Source organism: Herpailurus yagouaroundi, unplaced genomic scaffold (assembly GCF_014898765.1).
Source record: "Herpailurus yagouaroundi ecotype Mexico unplaced genomic scaffold, PumYag 29, whole genome shotgun sequence".
NCBI classification, from domain to species: domain Eukaryota; kingdom Metazoa; phylum Chordata; class Mammalia; order Carnivora; family Felidae; genus Herpailurus; species Herpailurus yagouaroundi.
The window spans coordinates 66,436,395-66,457,231 of NW_024412377.1; the positions used below are offsets into that span (position 1 = coordinate 66,436,395).

At 46.4% G+C, this 20,837-nt stretch overlaps 1 protein-coding gene across 2 annotated transcripts; it reads right to left on the bottom strand.

The window, feature by feature from the left end:
• Positions 1–208: 208 nt before the first annotated feature.
• On the bottom strand, positions 209–18,760 carry LMAN2 (lectin, mannose binding 2). Of its 2 annotated transcripts, none has more exons than XM_040446243.1 (8): positions 18,351–18,760; positions 18,064–18,182; positions 6,990–7,107; positions 6,308–6,387; positions 5,964–6,125; positions 5,741–5,855; positions 2,667–2,786; positions 209–883 (listed from the first exon to the last, which is right to left on the bottom strand). In XM_040446243.1, exons 1-8 carry the CDS (start codon positions 18,544–18,546, stop codon positions 723–725), a joined length of 1,071 nt encoding a protein of 356 aa, XP_040302177.1. In that variant the 5' UTR covers positions 18,547–18,760; the 3' UTR covers positions 209–722. The 2 variants fall into 2 exon arrangements, with proteins under 2 accessions (XP_040302177.1, XP_040302187.1); XM_040446253.1 differs by having other exon boundaries at positions 750–905.
• Positions 18,761–20,837: the final 2,077 nt, after the last annotated feature.

The window sequence follows — 20,837 nt, forward strand, 5'->3', positions numbered from 1 at the left end:
CATGACCTCATTTGCTATGTGACACTGGGCAAGTTTCGCTTGACCTCCCAGAGCTGTGCTTCCCCATCTGGGAACAGGGAGCACAGCACTTGCCTCCTGGGGCTGTGTGGCAAGGCCGAGGGGAGGAGGCTGAGAACTGTAAAGCACTGGCCACCTGGAAGTTACTTGAAGGAAAAGAAAAGCAAGCCCCTTAGGACAGTCACACAGCTGAGGTTGGTTATTTCACTTTATTTAGCAAACGGTCACACTCTGAGTCCCACCAAATTGCTCCTCCAGCCTCACTCGAGGCTCTGCCTTGGGAAGAAGCTCAGAGGGTGACCAGAAAGGCCCAGGTTTCCCAGTCAGCCTCCTTTTCCACCAACACACACCGCACAGAACAAAATCACTGCTTGCATCGTCAGACACTCACCACAATGTGGTTGGGGGGCCCTCCAGTGTTCAAGAGCCACCTGCCAGGGCCCAGCTCCAGGCAGACTCCTCCCTGCTCCTGAGATGGGGGAGGACCTCTGCCCCAGGTGTGGGGATGCCAAACCCTATTCCCCAGCCCTGCAGCTTATCCCTGCTGGGCAAGAAGCAAAATGTACGAAAATACTTTAATTATTTCTTTGAAACGGTTAAGAAATAAGGTCATCTTGTTTTTCTTTTACAATCTCAGTAAAAAAAAGTTCACATTAGTGCCGGGGCCCAAAACCAGGCCTTCCCCAGAGCAGAGCGCCGGCCGCTCAGTAGAATCGCTTGTTCCGCTCCTGCCGCTTCTGAAACACTACGGCCCCCACCACGGCGCACACGATGATGCCCAGGAGCGCACATAGCAGCAGCAGGAACACCCGCCACCCCGTCAGGGGCCCGCTGCGGAAGTTTCCCGTCGGGTCATCCACATTGTCTGGGGGAGAAGAGAGGGGGAGCTGAAGTGGTAAAGTGGAGAGAGAGGTCAGGCGGGCTCCTGGGAGACAGGGAGTCCAACAGGACTGAGCAGAGCAATAGGCCGCAGCCAGCCCTGTGTCCTGCTCACAGCTATACCAGAGAGGGGCGGGGGAATGGACACAGGAATAATCCCACTGGGACTGAGGTTCCCAGGGAGCAAGGCCTCAGGTGTCTTCTCTGAAAGGGGCTGGTGAAAACCGAATTCCTGGCCTCCCCAGGAGAGCCTGAGTCAGCACAAGGCAAGCCCAAGACCTGCATTCACAAGCCCCACCCTGGCCCCATGCAGTCAGTGGTCCAAGATCCTGACCTAGAGAGACACAGCCCTGGCCGAAAGCAGCCCTGACTTACACCTGGATGTATTCCATGGTCCCTAGGGGGGGAATCTCCCAGGCCCTCCATCCCCTGTCCTTCTTCTCCAGCCACACCACTTCTCTGCTTGCTAACATCAAGAATTCTACCAGAAACAAGGCCCTGAGATATGAGATATCCCAATGGCCCATGAGATATTCTCCTGGAATCCCAACTACCCCGGGATGGGGAGCTCATAATCTCACTTTTAGAGAAGGCTGAGAGCAGGAACAGACTTTGTCAAGTTCACTAGTCTGTGGGTGAAGGGACAGGAATCTGGACTCAAGTCCTCCTGCCCTGTGCAGCCTCGGCCCTATTCCTGCCACTCGGCCTCCCTCCGGAGCCACAGCCCTAGCCCTCCACTCCTCACTGTGGAGGAGGCCTGGAATGCCAGGCGGGAGCCAAGCTACGTCATCCTTTCCCACACAACCTAACCAGGGCAGGCCTGCTGACGTGGTCTCACCACCAGCCTCTCTTTTCCTCTGCCCCCTTCTCTGCCTCAGTCACTAGACTAAGCCCTAGGACGGCACCTAGCCCATGGCTAGGCAGTGAATGAAAGCTCTGGAACCATCTGCTAAAGGAGCAAATGGATCAACAGGTCTGCAAATGAGTTAAGCCCTGCCTGGCCAACCTTATTGGGTTGCTGGGTAGGTCAGAGCAGAGGAATTCTCTGAAAGCCCTCAGACAGAAACCCTCCAATCAAAGGTTGCAAAAACAGTGGGTACACGGCAGGATTTGTTTAGCCCCTGAGATATTTGTAAGCAATATGAATCTTAAAAAAGTGAGAGGTCACATTAAGTGCTGGGTTCCACTCTGGCTCACACTCTACATGGTGACCTTGGGCTAGGCTGAGAGGCTCCTCAGTGCCCCCATCCTGGCCCATAGGCAAACTTCAGGGTTCTTGGATGTCTACACACATAGGAGTTTCACTTCAACCAGAACTCTTGCTCTGTGAGAGACTGGTGGCTAATTAGCACCATGGAAAGAGTCCAGGCTTTGGGGCTTTGCAAAAACTCAAAGTTGATTCTTGTCTTTACTTCTTTCTAGCTGAGGAAACCTGGAGGACCAGTTGCCCTGGCTAGTGGCAGCACCTACTTCCCAGGTCATTCACTGAGACCACACACATGTTGTATCAGAATGCCCTGCATGCCACCTATACCAACAAACTGGCCCCTCTGGCTTTACTGGCCATTAACCCTGCACTAAGCACTAGCCGAAACAGGCACCAGGTGCTCACAAATCTACTCATTAGCACTGGCTGCTGATTCAAGACCCCAAGCCACAATCACAACTGGACCAAGCAAGAGCAAATGGACCATACACACTCAGCCAAGCCAGCCCCACTGCAACCCCATACCAGGCCACCCAGGCCCAGGCGGGCCTTGCATACATACCTTTGGGTGACTTGAGGAAATTGACACTGGGCTCAATCTTGGTCCAGTCAATGTTCTCTTCATCAGGCGTATGTTCTACCATCAGCTGGAACAGTTTCATGGAGATGATGTCATGATTGTCTGTAGGATCAAGAGTTAGCTTAGAAGGAGCATGGAGACTGCCTTAGGGCCCATGGCCTTCCCCAGAGAGAAGCTGCTGCTCCAGTCCCTCAGAGTGGCGAGGTCCCCCAGGGAGAATTCTGCTCCTGCCTAGTGAGGGGTCTTTTTTCTTCCCAGTGACCCCCAGCTGCCCCTAGTAGGTATTCCAGGAGCTAGAATACCTCTAGAACTCAACAATAACAAACCTGGGAGGAGGCAGGACAGAAAAAAAGCATGGATTTTACAGTCAAAATCACCTGGGTCTAAATCCTGAGGCAGTTTCCTTGTTTGTAAATCCAGGTTATAATCTCCAATTTGCCTGGTAATCATGGCAAGAAAATGAGAAAGTACACACAAAGCAGAGACAGATTGCCCAGCAGATAGTATGTACCAGAAAAGGACCTGCATGTTATTCTACAGCCAATTGAGAAGTCTGATCTTCCCGAGGGGCAGGCAGGCAGCTGCCAGGTGCTCCCATCAGAGACCCAAGTTCATAATGCAGATGAACGACTCAGCAACCAGCTGAGGGTGAGGCTCTAATACCTGGGCAGTGATTGTCCCAGAAAACACTAGAGACAGGCTCAGGTATGGGCAGAAGATAACTTCTGCTTGACAGTAAGTGACCACCCCATTTGTGAGATGGGGAGGTTGCGATCAGAGCCAAGACAGGGGTCCTGGTCCCTTGATTCCAGCATCAGTTCAGCTAACCTACTGGAACCTGAGGAAAAGCCTCATTTCAAGAGGAACTCTGTGGAAACCGGAAAAGGGACAGCCTAAAGAGCAAGGACCTGGCAACTGGGTCAGGCAGAGCCAAGTGGTATCTCAGAGCCCAGCACACACAGCCCCGGAGGCGCAGGGACAAGTCCTGACTCTGAAGTTCGACCAGAGTTTCCACCCAAGCTCTGCCCTTCCTAGGTGTGAACATGGGGAAATCCCTTCAACTCTCAAATTCCCAATGGTCTCAGATGTATAAAAGGGAAAAGAGGGGCGCCTGGGTGGCTCCGTCAGTTAAGCGTCCGACTTCAGCTCAGGTCATGATCTCATGGTTTGTGAGTTTGAGCCCTGCACTGCACTCTCTGCTGTCAGCGCAGAGCCTGCTTCAGATCCCCTGTCTCCCTCTCTCTCTCTGCCCCTCCCCTGTGCGTGTACTCTCTCTCCCAGAATAAACAAACAAAAAAAGAATTAAAAGGGAAAAGAGACCACTACATCATGTGACTCCCCATGAGACGCCTGCTGCAGAGGCCGGCATTCCCAACTCTCTGATTAATGGTCAGGCACTACTGTGTAGTCAATTTCCAACACTCTTTATTGGGCCTCTCCAAATAGCCTTAGAGAGCATCCACCTGCCACAGATCTGGCTTTGTTTCCAGAACCTTCTCCTGACATATGCTGATGTACTACCCAATGAAATTCCAGATAACATGAGTTGAAGGACTATGACACAAGACTGACATCCAGCTGGTAACTAATTACCAAGTAATCAACGAGCAAGTAATGATTACCTGAAGCTGGGTAACAGGGGCAAAGGGACTTATTGGACTATCCACACTAAAAACTTTAAAACCCCAAAGCAACAGACTCTCTAGGAACCTCGACATTTCAAGGGTGAAGGGGAGGCTCTCAGAAACGTCTATCCTGAGGATAAATAAGCCCTTTGTCTGGTCCTATACGTTGCTTCCCACTTCTGGTCAGCAAGAGCTGACCCTGGGCTTGGTGCCAGCCCTCTGAGGACCCTGATGCCTTCTGAGGACCATGGCCAAGGGTCACTATAAAGTGTCACCCAGGCCTGGTGGCCCAGCGAGGCTTGCATAGGCTAGCAGCATCCCAATGCATACAGACACACTGTGGGCCAAAGAAGGTAAGAGCCCTGACTTTATGAAGCTTACAATTCAGTTAAGCATACCTAGAAAATGAAATAAATTACATGGTAGATTCCAAGATGGTTAAATGCTATGAAGAAAAATAAAGCCAAGAAAGGTGGTAAGGAGTGCATAGGAGACTGGGGTATGTAGGAATCAGGGAAGGCCCCAGTGAGGAAGTGACATCTGAGTAAGACCTGAAGGAGGTAAGAATGAGGCACAGGTAAAAAGGCCAAAGCAGGAGGGCGCTGGTGTATCTGAAGAAGAGCTGAGAGTGATGTAAAGGAGCAGGAAGCCATAAGTCACGGCTGATGCGGTAGGGGAGGCATGGTACACAGGGCCCAGCAACCGCTACTGGGACAGACAGGGGCCTTGACTCTGCGGAAGACGAGAGGAGTGGCAAGACCTCATTTGAGCTTTAACGGAATCGCTGACTGAACTGGGAGAGACTGTTGGGGAACTGGTGTGGAAGGAGGGGACCACATGGGAGGCTCCTGCAGTTGTCCAAGCGAGAGAAGATGATGGCCTGGACCTGCCAAGTAGTAAGAGAGGAAAAGTAGTCTGTTGCCCTGAGAAGACAAACCTAGCAAGACTCACCAAAGGATGAGAGGTGGCGTGTGAGAGAAAAAAATAGAGACCACAGTGGCACCAAGTCTTCTTGGACTGAGCAACTAGAGTAACAGAAGTGCCATTTATGTCTTGGTGGCAAGATGTGGGCTTCAGCTATTGGCAGGTGAAGGCTGAAATGCCTGTTGGGTATCCAGGCAGAGATGCTGAGCAGGCTGTTGGGTGACACAGGTCTGGAAAGGTCTGGGCTGGTGATGGAAATGTGGGACCCTATAGCATACTCAGCCCCCTAGCTGCAGAGGGGAAGACTGCTGAGGGAGTGCTCACGGAATAAAGCCCCAAGTGTGACAACATTCCCAGATGCTAGAAAGTAGAGGAAGAAATCCAGGTGTGTGTGGAACCAAAGGAAAGAAGTTTAAGAAGGAAAGCTATCAACTATGTCACGAGCTCCCGACAGACCAGGGAAGGTCAAGACTGAGACTTAATGCCTCCCTCAGCCCAGATGCTCACCAGACAGGTCTCCGGTGCCAGCCGAGGCTCCAAAGTAGTAGCCAGTGGGCAGGCGCACTCCTGTGATGTCGATGCAATTCTTCCACTCGTTCTTGTCCTCTAGGTCGGTCATCACCTGCAGCCAGCCAGCAAGTCAAGTACGTGCCAGGTCCAAGCCCGCCCATCAACTTAAGCCTCCACGGAACTGGCACAGGCATAACCGGCCCCCATCCTGCCTGCTCACCGTCAGACGGCCACGGGAGTAGCGAACAGCCAGGAAGGTATCATGATCGCGGTTGCGGAAGTCAGCCGTGCAGCCTGCCAGCTCAGTCCAGCGGCCATCCTTGCTATGGTCGTAGGACAGGGAGCCATTGTTCACCATCACCGAGATGTACGGGAACACACGCTGAGACCGAGACACCAGTTACTCTATGGCCAGCCCATCCTGTGGGAGGCACTGGGGTAGCCCGCCACCCTGATCCCTGGAGGCCCCTTTTGTGCTGAGACCAGAGAGAAGTCTTGGTTCCCACCCCCCAGCCAACTGCCCAGTCCTTCCTGTCCTGTCTGAGGGAGAGAGCAGAGGCATACCTCTGTGGTCTCATCATTGGGATATGTGTCCAAGAAGATGGCTAGGCCATGGAAGTTGTCTTTGCTTCCAAACACAGGCCCTGGAATTAGAAGGAGATGCTTTTGTAATGGGAGATATTGGAGTTGTCCCCTGGGTACCTGAAGGACAAAGTATTGCCAGTATGGGTGGGGGAAAGGGAGGCTGATTTGTGGTCATTCACCCAGGAAAGAGAAGGGATCTCTAAGGCAGGAGGAGGTGTAGGGGTACAGCAGAGAGGACTCAAAGTTTGAAACCGTTAACTGTTGAGGGGTCAGTACCTGGACATGTGCTCTGACATGTCAGGTGACAAGGGGGCAGAAAGGACTCCTACAGAAGAAAGGAAACCCCATCCTCTGCCCAAGGGTCAGCAACTTTCTGTCAAAGGCCAGACAGGAAACATTAGGCTTTGCAGCCACATATGGCCTCAGTCACAGTCTTCCTTGTTTTTGCTTTTTTAAAAACAGTAGAATGGTAAAATCCATTCTTAGCTGGTGTACAACACCAGGCCACAATGGGGTTTAGAGTTGAGCTGCAGGATCCAGCTATCCCTCTTCGCAAAGGGACACTCCCTAGAGCAGACTCGAGGTCCCAGGTTTCCTCAAAGAGGAGCTCCAGTGCCCTAACCTGGGCAGAATGCCCCCACCTATACAAGCACCTCCCTACCTGGCACAAGGCGGTCCCGGGTATACCACAAGGCAATGCCATCTCCATGGAGATTCTTCTTCCCTGCACCGTGGACTTTGAAGTGGACATGCATCTCCCAGTCCTTGAGGAAGCAAGGCTGGAGAGAAAGCAGAGAGAGCTACTTCAGAGCTCCCTGGGCCTTCCTGCCAAACAGAGGTGACCCATACAGGCCCATCTCCTCCGCAGAGACTGGACACTCCTCGAAAAAGGGGCAGGTAGCAGGGTCACAAGTGCCACTGACCAACAGACCACCTCAGCATTCTCAGCAGGAAGAGAGGGGGGTGCTGGGCCTCCCAGGTGGGAAGGAGGGAGGTCACACAGTGTCCCAAGCTGTCTGAGGCCCAGACTCTGCCCACTCTGGCCCAGTCTTCTCTTGAGCCTGGCCACAGGTTCTCACACTGATTCACCTTCCTCAACACCAGCCAAACCCATCAGCCCTGTTTCCCTTCCATCTCCACCGCTCCTGCCCCAAAATCTTCTCCAACTAACCCTATTGGAGCCACATATTTTACAAAAAGAAAACCCATTCAGAGACAAAATAACTTGTCCACAGCAGGTATGGATGGTCTTGACTCACATTCAGATCTTAGAAACTTGTATTGTGTCTTATATATCTCCCATGGCCTTCACGCCTTTAACACAAAGTGCAGCAGTTCTTTTCTGGTCTTCCATCCCCACTGTCTTTCCCTTCTAACCAACCTTCTGGATGACTCCAAACCCCAAGTTCTTGGCCAGCATACCTCCTGCCTCTTGCAGGCCCAGCCGAACTTCAGTGTGATGACAGTGCCAGGGCTGGGGGGCTGGAAAGGTCATATTCTGGGGTCTCTGGACAACTGTGATACGAAAGAAGGCAGATACACCCAGGCATTCAGGAACATCAGGTGCAGAGCTGGACACTGTCCACAATAAGGGAAACAGCCTGGCCTCATCCACTAGAAAGTTCCTCATGAAAACTAAGGTGTTGACAAGTACTTTAACAGGAACCCACTTGGAGGAAGTCTGCAGTTGGGTACATGAGCAAGTATTTAAACAAAGGCCCAGGGGGCGCCTGGGTGGCTCAGTCAGTTAAGTGTCTGACTTCAGCTCAGGTCATGATTTTGCGATTCTTGAGTTCAAGTCCCACATCAGGCTCTGTGCTGACAGCTCAGAACCTGGATCATGCTTCAGATTCTGTGTCTCCCTCTTTCTCTTTCCCTACTCTACGTGCACATGCTCTCTAAAATAAACATTTAAAAAAATTAAAATAAAGGCCCATCAGAAAGGCAAACTAGAACAAGATGTTGTTGACTTATCCAATTGGCAACTATTAAAGAGATCATTAATACCAGTGTAGATGAGGATGGAAAGAAACACATGTTCTCAATCAATGGGATTATTGATACTCCCATCTTCTGGGGGTCAATCTGGTTGCTGCGGGTTTTTTAACAGACTCAAGACAGATCCATAAGCCTTTACACCTGAAGATACCAAAGATACTAAGCGAAAGAAAGTAAGTTGCAAAAGTGCTTTTAAAAAAAATTCATAGGAGCGCCTGGGTGGCTCAGTCAGTTGAGTGCCCGACTTCAGCTCAGGTCATGATCTCACAGTCCATGAGTTCGAGCCCTATGTCAGGCTCTGTGCTGATAGCTCAGAGCCTGGAGCCTGCTTCAGATTCTGTGTCTCCCTCTCTCTCTGCACCCCGCCCCCAACTCATGCTCTGTCTCTCTCTGTCTCAAAAATAAAAACATTAAAAAATTTTTTAATAAATATTAGTATATATAGAGAAAAAAACTAAAAGAACATGAACCAATATTAACGATAGCTGACTTTGGTAGGGGAACTACAAGAAATGTTTACTTTCTATGTTTGAATTTTGTATAATGAACATAATTCAAAAAATCAAAAATAAAAGATCAAAAACAAAAAACTTTAAGGGGACCTGGCTGGCTCAGTTAGTAGAGCACAGGACTCTTAATCTCGGGATCGCTGGGCATAATGCTCACTTAATTTTAAAAGATGTTTAAAAAAATTAAAATAAAAAACTGAGAAACTTTACATCCCACCATGGGTGATGTGGCTTGTGCATTCACTGATTCATCAGTGTACAGTTTCAGTCAGCTGTGGGCATCAAAAACCAAGGTGATGAGACCCAGCTCCGGCCCCTAAGAATGCAGAGCTGGTGGACACCTAACAACAGCTTGCAAGTAGTGTGAAATCTTAGCCTTCCCAGCTCTTGGCCAGTTGTGGCTCTGGGGAATCTGCAGATTCTACAGGGGACAACTGAGAGGTGAGGAGACAGATAGATGGACAAAGACTCTGCCCCAAGGCCTACTGAGAGAGTGGAAGGCCTGGTGAACCAAGCTTGCTTTGGGCTGGAACCGCAAAGACAGCAACCCAAAAACAAGAGTGAATGAGGAAAGGCCCTCCCAGGGGCAGTAGCTCAGCTTGAGCCTTCTCAATCCCTGAAAAGTACATTAAAGTGACTCACCCAGGCCTCAAATCTTTCAACAAGCAATATTACAAATACAGTATCTGGCATACAATAAACAACCAGGCACATAAAAAGACAAGTTATCAACAAGGCCAGAAAAGAGGGAGAAAACAGGCTGATGGGAATTCCAGATACTGGACTTTCAAATAACTAGTTTACTATAATCAAGGGGATAAATATAAGATGGAGAATTTGAAAAAATAAAAGAAATTTTATATATTTTTAATGTTTATTTATTTTGACGGGGGAGGAGGGGGAGAGAGAGAGAGAGAGAGAACAAGCAGGGAAGGGTCTGAGAGAGGAGACAGAATCCCAAGCAGGCTCCATGCCACCAGTGCACAATGCAAGGCTTGATCTCATGAACCATGAGATCATGACCTGAGCTAAAACCAAGAATGAGACACTTTAACTGACTGAGTCACCCAGGTGTCCTAAAAATAACTGGGGAAAAAAAGGAAAAAAAAAAAAAAAAAAGCAACCAAAAAAAAAAAAAAAAAAAAAAAAAAAAAAATGTAGGATGAAGCAGAGAGAATGAATGGTAGATACAAAATTGTCAGTAAGAGAGAGTGAAAAACTCTAAGATACATAAACTGGAGTTTCAGAATGAGAAGTGAGAGAACAGGGCAAAGGAATATTTAAAGAGATGTCCAAGCACTTACTAAAACTGATTCACAGACATTTCACCACAAATCTTAAATCTTACAAACCAAAGAAGACAAATAAAAAGAAAACCAGGGGCACCTGGGTGGCTTAGTCAGTTAAGCAACTGACTTCCGCTCCGGTCATGATCTCATGGTTCGTGGGTTTGAGCCCCGCACTGGGTCTGCACTGACAGTGTGGAGGCTACTTAGAATTCTCTCTCTCTCCCTCTTTCTCTCTGCCCCTCTCCTGCTTGCACATTCTCTCCCTTCTCTCAAAAATAAATAAACTTAAAAAAAAAAAAAGAAAACCACACCTAGGCACAAAAAGGAAGGGAGGGAGGCAGTTAAGCATCCGACTCTTCATTTCAGCTTAGGTTATGATATTATGGTTCATGGGATTGAGCTCCACATGGGGCTCTGAGCTGGCAACATGCAGCCTGCTTGGGATTCTCTCTCCCTCTCTCTCTGCGTGCACTCTTCCCCCCACCCCTCTCTCTCAAATAAACATTTTTAGAAATAAGTGAATAAGGGGCTCAGATGGTTAAGTATCTGAGTTTGGCTCAGGTCATGATCTCACAGTTTTGTGAGTTCAAGCCCTGCGTCGAGCTCTGTGCTGACAGCTCAGAGCCTGGGGCCCGCTTCAGATTCTGTGTCTCCCTCTCTCTCTGCCCCTGCCCCACTTGCACTGTCTCTCAAAAATGAATAAATATTTTTAAATTTTTAAATAATAAAATGAACACAGGATTCTATGCTTAGCAAATGCATCCTTCAAGAATGAAGATAAAATTAAGACATTTTCAGATAAAAAAGACTTTTTAAAGAGACATTTTTATTTATTTATTTTAGTTTATTTATCTGAGAGAGGGAGAGTGCAAGCAGGGGTGGGGGGGGAGAGAAAGAGAGAGAGGGAGGGAGGAAAAAAATATGAATCCCAAGCAGGCTCCTTGCTGGCAGGGCTCAAACTCACAAACCACGAGACCATGACCTGAGCCAAAGTTGGACACTTAACCAACTGAGCCACCCAGACGCCCCCAAAAAGAGCCATTTTTAGATAAACAAAAACATTAAAACTGTCTTTCATTCATCAGAGAGAAAGAAAATTATCCAGATGTAAAGTCAGAGATTCAGGAAGGAACAAAGAACAAAAATAAATAAATAAATAAATATGAGGGTAAAAAATCTAAATAAATATTTGCGTGAAACAATGTTTTAAAATAGAATTAAAATAAATGACAACAATGGGGTAAATAAAGTATTCTAAGATCCTTGCATTGTCCAGGAAGAAGGTACACATTATCGTTAGACTTTGGTAAAATATGGCTGTGTTTTAAACTCGAGTAATCACTGAAAAATTGGGAAGCAAGCAAAGAACTTTCGAGCTAGCAGAAGAGTAAAAATGGAATAAAAATTAACCAACTCAAAAGAAGACCAGAGAGAAAAATGAACAGAGAATGAGCAGTACAAACAGAAAGTAAATAATAAAAAAATAATAACTTAAAATTGTTTTAATTTTTTAAATAAAAATAATAGGAAGATGGATTAAAGCAAAACACATCAGTAATTTTACTAAATATGAACTGCATTCTGATAAGGGTACATAAGGTCTCCCTGTATTATTTCTTACAACTGCATGTAAATTTACAATTATCTCAAAAAGTTTAATTTTAAAACTAAATAAAGGGTAGAAGCCTTAAACTCAAGAGCTAAAACCATAAACCTCTTAGAAGAAAACACAGGGAAAATCTTCACAACACTGGATTTAGCAAGATTTCTTAGATAGGACACGAAAGCACAGACGACAACAACAAAATAAAGTGAATTTCATCAAAATTAAAAATTCTTGGGGCACCTGTGTGGCTCAGTCGGTTAAGCATCTGACTGGCTCAGGTCATGATTTCACAGTTAAGAGTTCAAGTCCTGCATCAGGCTCTCTGCTTCAACGCAAAGCCCACTTAGAATCCTGTCTCCCTCTCTCTGCCCTCTCCTGCTCACACTTTCTTCCTCTCTCTCAAAAATAAACAAACAACAACAAAAATTCTTGCACATCAAAAACATCAAGATAATAAAAAGACAACCAAGAAATGGAATACAATATTTCCAAATCATGTAACTGGGAAGGGATTAATGTCTCCAGAATATAGAGAACTCCTAAAGTTAAAAACACAATTTAAAAATGAACAAAAGACTTGACATTTTTCCAAAAAGAAGATAAACAGCAAATAAGCACATGAAAGAATGTTCAACGTCATTAGTTATTAGAGAAATGCAAATCAAAACTACAAGATATCCCCTCACACTCATTAGGATAGATGGCTATCATAAAAAACAAAACAAAACAAAACAAAAAAAACACAGAAAAAGTGTTGGCAAGGATGTGGAGAAACTGGAACCTTTACACACTGCTGGTGGGAATGTAAAATGGTGTAGCTACTGTGGAAAACAGTTTGATTGTCCTCAAAAAGTTGAATATAGAATTACCATAGGACCCAGCAATTCCACTTCCTAGGTGGGGAGGAAAAAAAAAAAAAAGCAAGGACTCAGACACTCATACACACCCGTGTTCTTGACAGCATTATTCACAATAGCCAAAAGGTGGAAACAACCCAAGTGTTCATCAACAAATACATGAATTAACAAAATGTGTACACACACAGACGAATATTGCTCAGCCATAAAAGGAATGAAGTACTGACACAGGCTACAACATGGACAAACTCTGAAGACATTATGCTAAATTATAAATTAATAAGCCAAACACAGACAAATACTCTAGGATTTCATTAAATGAGGTCCCTAAAAGAGTAAAATTCAGACAGAAAGAAGAATATTGGTTACCAGGGGCTCTGGGGAGCAGGAAATGGAGAGTCACTGTTGAATGAGTACAGAGTTTCAGTCTGGGAAGATAGGAAAATTCTGGAGATGGACGGCAGTGATGGTTGCACAACAAGGTGAATGAACTGCCACTGAACTGGACACTTAAAATGGTTAAGATGGTAAATTTTATGGTATGGACATTTACCGTAATAAAAAATGTTTCCCCAATTTTCTTTTACACGTGCAGCTACATAAATACGATAATCAAATTAATTTTTTATAGATAGCCATTGTATTCCTTTTAATGTTTATTTTTGTGTGTGAGAGAGAGAGAGAGCACGCGCACGAGTCCACACATGAGAAGGGGAGGGGCAGAAAGAGGGAGACAGAGGATCCTAAGTGGGCTCTGCATTGACAGCAGACAGCCTAATGCAGGGCTCAAACCCACGAGCCAGGAGATCCCCACCTGAGCCAAGATCAGACACTCAACTGACTGAGCCACCCAGGCACCTCACCATTACATTTTTAAACACCGTTTAAATGCCAAGGAGCATCCTACTGAAGAGAACGGTTTCATAAATTAAATGATTTAAAAGTGGGGGAAAAAAGGTTAAAATGGTAAATGGTGTTATGTGTATTTTACCACAAAAATAAACCAACAACCCCTCAAAAGACTAATTACATGGAGTTTACAAGAAAATAACTCTAAGTCATAAAGAAATGGAAGAAAGGAAAAGGACAGGAAAAGATACAGCATGCAAACACTAACCGAAAGCAAGCTTGTGTAGCTATATCAATAACAAAATTTAAAAAGGGACATTTTAATGACAAAAACATTTCTTTTTTTTTTTTTTTTAACATTTATTTATTTTTAAGACAGAGAGAGACAGAGCATGAACGGGGGAGGGGCAGAGAGAGAGGGAGACACAAAATCGGAAGCAGGCTCCAGGCTCTGAGCCATCAGCCCAGAGCCTTACCCGGGGCTCAAACTCACGGACCGCGAGATCGTGACCTGAGCCGAAGTCGGACGCTCAACCGACTGAGCCACCCAGGCGCCCCCAAAAACATTTCTTAATAAAAGATTCCCTTTACCAGGAAAATTTTGGCCTCAAAAATCTGTAAAGCAGAAACTAACGGAATTACAAAAGTAAAAACAAATCCACAGAGAAATTTTAACATACCTCTCTTAGTAATCGATAAAAACAAGCAAAAACATCAGGAAGAATACAGATATTTGAACCCAATCAGTAAATTTAACTAAGGACCAAACAGCACACTGTACTCAACGACCTGAGAATCCACATTCTTTGCAGACACACACAGAAAATTTTCCAGAAACCAGACCATTTGCAAGACTCAACAGACCTCCAAGAAATGAAATAACAGATTGCATTCCTTGACCATGGTGAAACCAAACTAGATATTAACAACAACTTAATTTTCTAATAACTAGAAAAGCCCTTATATGTTTGAAAAAAATTTTTTAAATATCTCACCTCCACAAAAGTTAGCCCAGAAATCAGATTCCAAACAGTCTCTTTGGTGCCCAGGAGTTTTCTGTACCTGAGAACAATGCACTGAGCTAAGACCCCAAGCTGGTGCAAGGTGTGCCTCCAAGCAGAAGGGCAACTGAGAACAGGGATATGAGAAAGGAACACCTACCCTCCTGCCCCTGGTATGTTCATAGGGAGAGGAGTTTCAGGAAAGAGTACACACAGAAGTTGAAACCTGGAAACTGATTCCTACAGGACTATCTGGGCCTTAGAAAGTCTTTGCACGTGGCAGATTGAAGACTGTAGATCAGTGGAGGGAAATACCAAAAGAGAGACAATATAAAGCCTCTGAAGGATTTTAAGCAGGTGCAGGTGAAGTACCAGCTGGAACGGACTTAGAAGCTGATTTTGGAAGGAGGACTCGACAGCCGTGGTTTTCCACCCTAGCTGCACAGCTGAGCCAGCTGGGGAGCTCAGAAATCTTAATGCCCTGACCCTCCCCCGAGCCAATTAAATCAGAATCATGTGGCAATCACAGAGCATTTTACACTTAGTGGTTTCCACGTCCTTGCAACTAGTGGAAGGCAGAGCTAATCCAATAATTAACTGATACATCATCATTCTGATGAAAGATCACTACATGACTTTGAGTTTATAAACCAACAGAAGTTTAAAATATTGAGTGTCCCTGCTATATCTCCATCTACTATTTAAGTAAACACAGATTCTCAGCATTCACATCTATAAAAACACAAAGTAGAAGTGGTGCTGAGGCCTGTCTCATTCTGACAATAATACCCATCCAGACAAGGACTGGGGGGACAACAGCTTATTAAGATGCATTTCAATAAATTTTTACTTTTACAATAATTATCTCAAAATTGTGTAATGAATTTATTTTGACCAACTGTGTATCAATAATAATTGTAACACCCCCCCATATTAAAACTTAGTTTCAAGGTCCCAACAAAGTTAAAATGTTAATTTTTTTCTAATTTATTTTTATTTTAGAGAGAGAGAGAATGGAGGAGAGGGGCAGGGAGAAAGAGAGAGAATCTTAAGCAGGCCGCATGCTCTACAATGAGCCCGACGCAGCACTGGATCCCAAAACCCTAGGATCAAGGCCTGAGCTGAAACAGAGTCAGATGCTCAACCGAATAAGCCACCCAGGTGTCCCCAAAGTTAAAAGGTTTAAATTATTATGCTTATTTTAGTTAGAGAATAGAACAAGCTAATCAAGAAGAAATTTTCAAGCATTAAATACATGGCATAGGATAAAATTGTGTGGGATGAGATGAAAACACACATTGAATTAAAAAAACTGATGTATAATTCAGGCTGGTTCACAGTGTTTAAAACACACAATTGAAATATTTAGATTCCACTGAACATACTGAAGAGTACCAAACAGCTTTATTTTAAAATGGCAATATTTAAATATGCTAGAAACTACATCATTTGCAAATATTCAAACTTACAATAAGTAATTTGGGATACGAACTTTTAAAAAGCACAAGAGGATATATACTTTCAGACAGTACATCAGCCAAAAAAGGTCAACCACCACCTCTGCAGCCTCCACACAAGGCTCCTCAAGATGGGGCCCAATCAGCCCCTTGGGCATCCCCCTATGTCCTGTGCTCCAGTCAGTCTTGAGACTTCACCTTGGGGCCACTCCATGGTCTGGACCTCTCCACTGAAACAGCACAGCTGTGTTTTTCTCTTTGCTCAGAGAACAGCAGGTGCTTAGGAGTGTTTGCTAATTCAGTCCCTCTCCCAGGTGGGGGCACGCAACAAAGAAAAGTCCAGAAACCAGCTCTCCAGCCCAGTAAAGGAAGAGGTGGTTCTTGGGAAGCACTAGGCAGAAAATTCTAAGACTTCCAAGCAATTTCTTTCAAGATTTACAGGAAACATTCCAACCTTTTAAGAATAACTGCAGGGCCAAATAGGAAAGGCCCTAGAACTGAATAGGGATGTGGGGGAAGAATAGTTACATTCCAGACTAAAAATCTGATGTAGTATAGAATCCTCTCAGCCCTGTGACATTGCCACACCACTGACAATGCCAACCAATAGTTATATATACAACCATAATTAAGTTACTTGTAGCTGAACCAATTTCTAATAGTTCTAGTCCTATTTGTACCTTCCTTAAAAAATAAAAAATTTAATGCTATACTGAACTCACTTCCATAAAAAATGTAACACTACAGTATAATTTTTTAAAATTATCTGGAAGCCCTAAGACAGAATAATGTGACAGAATGTGACTTGGGGAGATAAAGTAGTTAATGAAATACTGAGTGGGTGGCACTCAAGCTGAGACACACCAGATGAGAAAGAACCGGGCAGGCATGAAGAGCCAGAAGGCAATGTGCCCAGACAGAGAGAACAACAAGTGCAAAGATCCTGAGGCAAGAAAGCAGCCAGAGAGGCTGGAACAAAATTACTAGAATGAATGGAGACACCAGGCACCAGGGGCCAGACTGTATAGACATAATGCTTGTTTATCCCTTGATGAGAGACCCCAGTCTCTGAGGATCAGAGTGAAAGCTGAAGAAAGTAAACCAGATGTCCCTAGCAAAGGAGAGGAGGAGTGGAAGAGACAGGCAGATGAGGCAACACAAGGACAGCGTAGTCTCCCAGAACTTAATGAGGAAGCCACTCAGAATGGACCAAAGAACAGGGTGGAGAAAACTAGGACAATGGCCAACAGCTTAAGCCATGGGAAGAGTTGGAATCAGGTAGCCAGGGGCAGCATCTGCCCCAAGCTGTGACCCAGCCCAAAATTATTCCCCTTTCACCCCTTTCCTGACCTCGACCTCCTCAGTGTGGAGTCTGTGTAGCGACTTATCTTGGCCACTAGTTATGTATGACATGCCAGTGACACTCGAGGTTCCCTAACCTCTAAAGCAAAAGTCACAGAAATTAAAACTGCCTACAAGTCCAGCTCCTCTATACCACTGATGACAAGATCATCAATGAAACACTGGGGAAATGGATGGAGTCTGCAAGTATTTCTAAGGGATTCCTCCACCGTACAGGGGTAGGGGGGTCAAGTGTAGCAAGTGAATTGCTGGGCTTAGATATCAGACAGATCAGAATTTAAACGTTTATACCATTCGCTGTGTTAGCTCTGTATAAAGCCACAATAGCCAACTATTTCAAACAGCCTGTTTGAAAATTAAATACAATAAGGCATCATAAGGCCAGTGCCTAACACACAGAAACCACCCAATAAAGATGTTCATTCCATTTATCCCACTGTTGAGGGTTCAATTCAGACAGCCGGAGAGTTCCGTGCTTACTAGCTACGTGACTTTGAGAAAGGCACTTTCAACTCTAAGCCTCAGCGTAGTCAGTAAAATGGAAATAACATCACTTACTTCACAAGGCTTTTGAAGAAACTAAATGAGAAAGGTGGAAAGTGTCAGGTACAGTTCCTGACACGTCGTAGCTTCAATAGTCATTACCTGTTAATGTCACCACTGATGAGCGTTACCAAGATGAGGAAGACCTGGGTGGGAGAGAAAGGTGCCAAGCAAACCTTCGAACTAAGCTCAGGTCTGGGTGCTGCAGAGACTGGGAGTAGTGGCTTACTTAAGGGTATACCTAACCTCCTGGGAGCCACTCACCTGGTGGTTCCAGATAGAGCCCTCTTTGCTGCGCTCATCAGGGGTCAAACGCACGTACTGGCTCGTGAGTATAGTGCTGCCTTGGAAATCCCAGAGAGGCATGGAGCTGGAACCGACCCCTGTGGGCAGAGACGGACAGAGACAGGTGCGTAAGAAGCCATTCCAGGACTGGCCTTGCCAAAGACAGGAAACCCACAAAGCTGCTTTGCTCAGGAGAAAGGAACTCCCTTGTCCAACCCTGTCCAGCCTCGCCCTCACCCAGCACCCATTCCCGCCCCAGGCCTCACCTTGGTAGGGCTTGATAAGCGAATGCTCCCGCTTGAGGTGTTCACTGTTGCCGTCAGTTATATCTGCAACAACCGGCCCCAGCAACAGAAAAAGAAGTAGAGGTGTAGTGGGGCCAGGGCCAGGGCCGGGAAGCCCAGGCCTCCCCGGGCACCGCCGGCCCCAGCCCCAGCGGCAAAACCAGCCTTCCGCCGCCATTCTCCGTTCCTCTCGGCCACTTCCGCCCTGGGACTTCCGCCTTCCGGGTGTCCCATCTAATGGCCTCCGGCCGGAAACCCTCCAAACCTAGTGTCGCCGGGAAGTTAAAAAAGCAAGGCCTCGCAGCCGGAGGGAAGGCGGCTTTATTTACCGACCAGCTCCCCCAGCCTGGTCGAGTGCTGTTACATCTCCTTAGCGGCTGCGAGGAACCTGTCGGCCAGCTTCGGCAATGGGTTCTTATGCGCGACAAGAGCTGCAACCAATCATTGAACAGCACGTTAAGCTTGTGAGCCAACGAGGAACAGAGGGATGGTTTCAGTCAGGGGAAGAGCGAGGGTCCTCTGCGAAGCGAGGCGTGCTGGGACTTGTAGTTTTTTGGGTCTTTCGCGCAGGCTGGAGAGACGAAGACTACAACGATTCTGTCAACCTGCCGGTGATCGAGTCTGGACTAACGTTTCTCAGAATTGAAGGCGGAGGCCTGAACTCCAACTCCTGTGCTCCCTCGGACTCACTGGATGGCCCTAGCTAGTTTTCTTTAGCCGTTTGTGGCCCCACCGCTCCCCAGCATCCCGCCTTCAGAAAAATAGAGGGTGTACACAGTCCCAGCTCCTAATACCCAATCGAGTTTACGCAGTAGGAGCAGACCGAAATCCTGTCCGGGACCCCAGTGTTAGTTGGGACCCATCTGGATCCAAACCATGTTAATGCCCATCTGCTGCAGCTGGAAGCAGCAGCCCTTAAAGGTTGAGGAAAGCTGACTGTGGGACAGAGGTCAAAAACTGCTGGCCTACAGCCGGATAGGGCTCTGTTTTACCTGCTCATGCTATTTCTTTTTTTTTTTTTTTTTAATTTTTTTTTCAACGTTTATTTATTTTTGGGACAGAGAGAGACAGAGCATGAACGGGCGAGGGGCAGAGAGAGAGGGAGACACAGAATTGGAAACAGGCTCCAGGCTCTGAGCCATCAGCCCAGAGCCCGACGCGGGGCTCGAACTCACGGACTGTGAGATCGTGACCTGGTTGAAGTCGGACGCTTAACCGACTGCGCCACCCAGGCGCCCCTGCTCATGCTATTTCAATACATGATTCAAATATCGATATTTTTGGTTTGGTTTGGGTTTTGTGGGGGTTTGGGGGGGGGGAGAGGGAGAGAATTGAGTCGGGGAGGGGCAGGGAGCAAGAGAGAATCTTAAGCAGCCTCCACACCCAGCGTGGAGCCCTACTGGGGGGGCTCTATGACCCTGGGATCATGACCTAAGCCAAAATCAAGCGACTGACACCCAACCAGCTGAGCCACCCAGGTGCTGCTCAATATTTTTATCTACTTTTTATTAAAAAAAAATTTTTTTTAACATTTATTTTTGAGAGAGAGAAGCAGAGCGTGAGCAGAGGAGGGGCAGAGAGAGAGACACACACAGAATCTAAAGCAGGCTCCAGGCTCTGAGCCATAAGCACAGAGCCTGATGCGGGGCTCCAACTCACCAACCACGAGATCATGACCTGACCTGAAGTCAGACACTTAACCAGTTGAGCCACCCAGGTGCCCCTCAATATATTTTTTTTAACGTTTATTTATTTTTGAGAGAGACAATGCAAGTGGGTTAGGGGCAGAGAGAGAGGGAGACACAGAATCCGAAGCAGGCTCCAGGCTTTGAGCTGTCAGCACAGAGCCCTTCGCGGGGCTCGAACTCAGGAGCTGTGAGATCATGACCTGAGCTGAAGTCGGACGCTCAACCGACTGAGCCACCCAGGCGCCCCAATCCCCTCAATATTTTTAAACTGAGAGACTTAAATTCATATTAGAAATCCAAATTTCTAGTTTTTCAGGAAAATCTGAAGATCCAACCACACTAGGCCCATGAGGCCCCACAAAAGCTATCCTGTGCTGAGCTAGCCTCCCCTCTGGCCACTAATTTATAGTAACTCTGGCCCCTCTAGACATATGAATTAATGACCGCTGTTACAGATCAGAGGGGAGGTGGGGATCCCTTGTTGGTTGCTCCTTTATTTAAAGAAGCTGTCCCTTGCGGCACCTGGGTGGCTCAATCAGTTAAGCAGCTAACTCCTGGTTAATAAAGAAGCTGCCCTTTGGGATGAATGAATTTATCAGGGTTAAGTGCTGAGACATCTTTTCTGGATCACATATTTTTAATAAGCTTACTATTAAAGTAATATGCTCGTATACGTAATACAGAAATATAATACAACAAAAGTTCCCTGCCACTCCCCTCCCTAGGGGTATTCCCTTCCAGAAATTATATCTATACAAACAAGAATATGTATGTTCCACTA